Genomic DNA, 1,776 nt, shown 5'->3' with positions numbered 1-1,776 from the left:
ATATTGCAGTTTTTATGATATTTGACAAAATAAATTCACACTGTTAATTTCTAGTTGTTCGTATAAAATGTTTGATTTTTTAGAAAATATATCTCTAGACCTATAAGACGCACATGTGTCTGCCAACACTCAAAATAAAGGAAATTTAACTTACTATAAAGTAGTTTATGACACTTATCTTCGTAGCAATAGTAGTTTTTATGATATTAGCATATGAATATAAATTTTTCAAATGTAAATTTGTCCGAACAACCATAAATCAATTTATTTTGGCAAATATCATGAAAAATACTACTCCTATGACGATAAACGTAATAAACTACTTTATAGCTCATTAAACTAGCTTTAATTTGAGTTCTAACAGACATCTGTACATCGAATGGTTTTTTATATATAGATTTTTCAATATAAATTGACTAACTACTGATATTTCAGTACAACATTTTTATGAAATTTGGCTTTTTAAAAATCTATATCTAAAGAACTATTTAACGTAAGTTTAGCAAATTTACTCTACTTTAAATGATGTTCTCTTTTAGATTTTCTATTGTTGTTGGTAGTTTTAATGATATAGCGCTCCGAATAAAAAATTAATTATTTTTAACGTTTTAAAAAAAACTGCCATTTTTTATTCCCCCTACGTATAGTTGGCAGACTCATCAATTTTGACTAGTAATTATACATATTTTTCATAAAACACTTTTTTTTCCTCTTGGGCTCTTGTACTCTTGTACTACTACCTTCGTCTAGCATTCACGATTTTTGAGAGTAAATACTTGGTATTTTGCTGACATATTATCACGTACAAACTGGTTGGTAAGCACCAACTGTGTTGGTTGTATCTTGTTGTATAATACAACACTGATCTACAATTATTGCAATAGGTGGAATTTTATACCTACCATTATACTTGAATATTCGGGAATTATTTCTTCTTGCACTTATATTAGCTACCAGTTTGACCAACCGTTTCAATAGGTCCACCGTGATATCTGTTCGTGGAGCTTTGTAATTCTACAATCTTGTGATGATATCTGTGATATCCTTCGTTATGTGCAGAATTCGATTACTGAAGTACCTTTCCCATCTTTTCATATTTCAATACCTACTGTAACTTGCTTCATTTTCATTCTTAATTAATGCTTTAAATGTAAATCTTGACTATAGTTCGAACACTCGAAATCCATATATTGAAATACAGACTGACTTTTTGTCTAGCAAACAGCAAGCAGTTGTTTCCTGGTAAGCCTTTTCATTGTGGCCGTTTCTAGTTATTACAGATTCCAATTATTTTAAGTAACTGAAAAATTTGTAAAAAAAATAAGTTAAATCAGCTTGGAAAGAAAAGGAAACTCTGAAAAATGGAGGAATCTAATACATTTTTCCGTTTTATTTTCGACATGATTATCATTAAAAATTAAATAAATAATTTCATACCTCTCATCTGGGTTGACTCTCTGAGCATAGGTGAATGGAGGGAATGATTGGTTTCGACCTTGTCTCCAATTATTATTGAACGCTACAAAAAAAATTTATAAATAAATTATTTTGAATTACGGGATCATAAAAATTGTTTAAATATGGCTTTAGACTAGTGGTTTATAGGATAATAATTGTCTAAATATATTTTTTTGTATATATTTATTCGATTATTTTATTTATTTATTGATATTTACAACTGTATAAAAAAATACAACCAGTAAATTTGATCATAATGACATAATGATATGATACAGGATGTAGAGAAACTACCCAGTAGTAGAACTCTAAAAACAG

General features: G+C 28.3%; 2 protein-coding genes across 3 annotated transcripts in view; one reads left to right on the top strand and one right to left on the bottom strand.

Annotated features, from left to right (window-relative positions):
* Positions 1 to 1,776, top strand: part of LOC106683631 (translational regulator orb2) — a 235,336-nt gene that overhangs the window by 168,273 nt on the left and 65,287 nt on the right. The gene's annotated exons all lie outside the window — the stretch shown is intronic.
* The window catches only part of LOC106683633 (uncharacterized), a 44,254-nt gene that overhangs the window by 25,363 nt on the left and 17,115 nt on the right, over positions 1 to 1,776 (bottom strand). The window contains exon 2 of the mRNA XM_067049904.1: positions 1,438 to 1,519. Coding sequence (XP_066906005.1) covers positions 1,438 to 1,519 — 82 coding nt within the window. The remainder of the gene's footprint in view (positions 1 to 1,437; positions 1,520 to 1,776) is intronic.

This window comes from Halyomorpha halys, unplaced genomic scaffold (genome assembly GCF_000696795.3).
Source record: "Halyomorpha halys isolate HHAL.00 unplaced genomic scaffold, Hhal_1.1 Scaffold500.1, whole genome shotgun sequence".
Taxonomy (NCBI): domain Eukaryota; kingdom Metazoa; phylum Arthropoda; class Insecta; order Hemiptera; family Pentatomidae; genus Halyomorpha; species Halyomorpha halys.
This window is presented reverse-complemented; position numbering and strand designations above follow the sequence as displayed.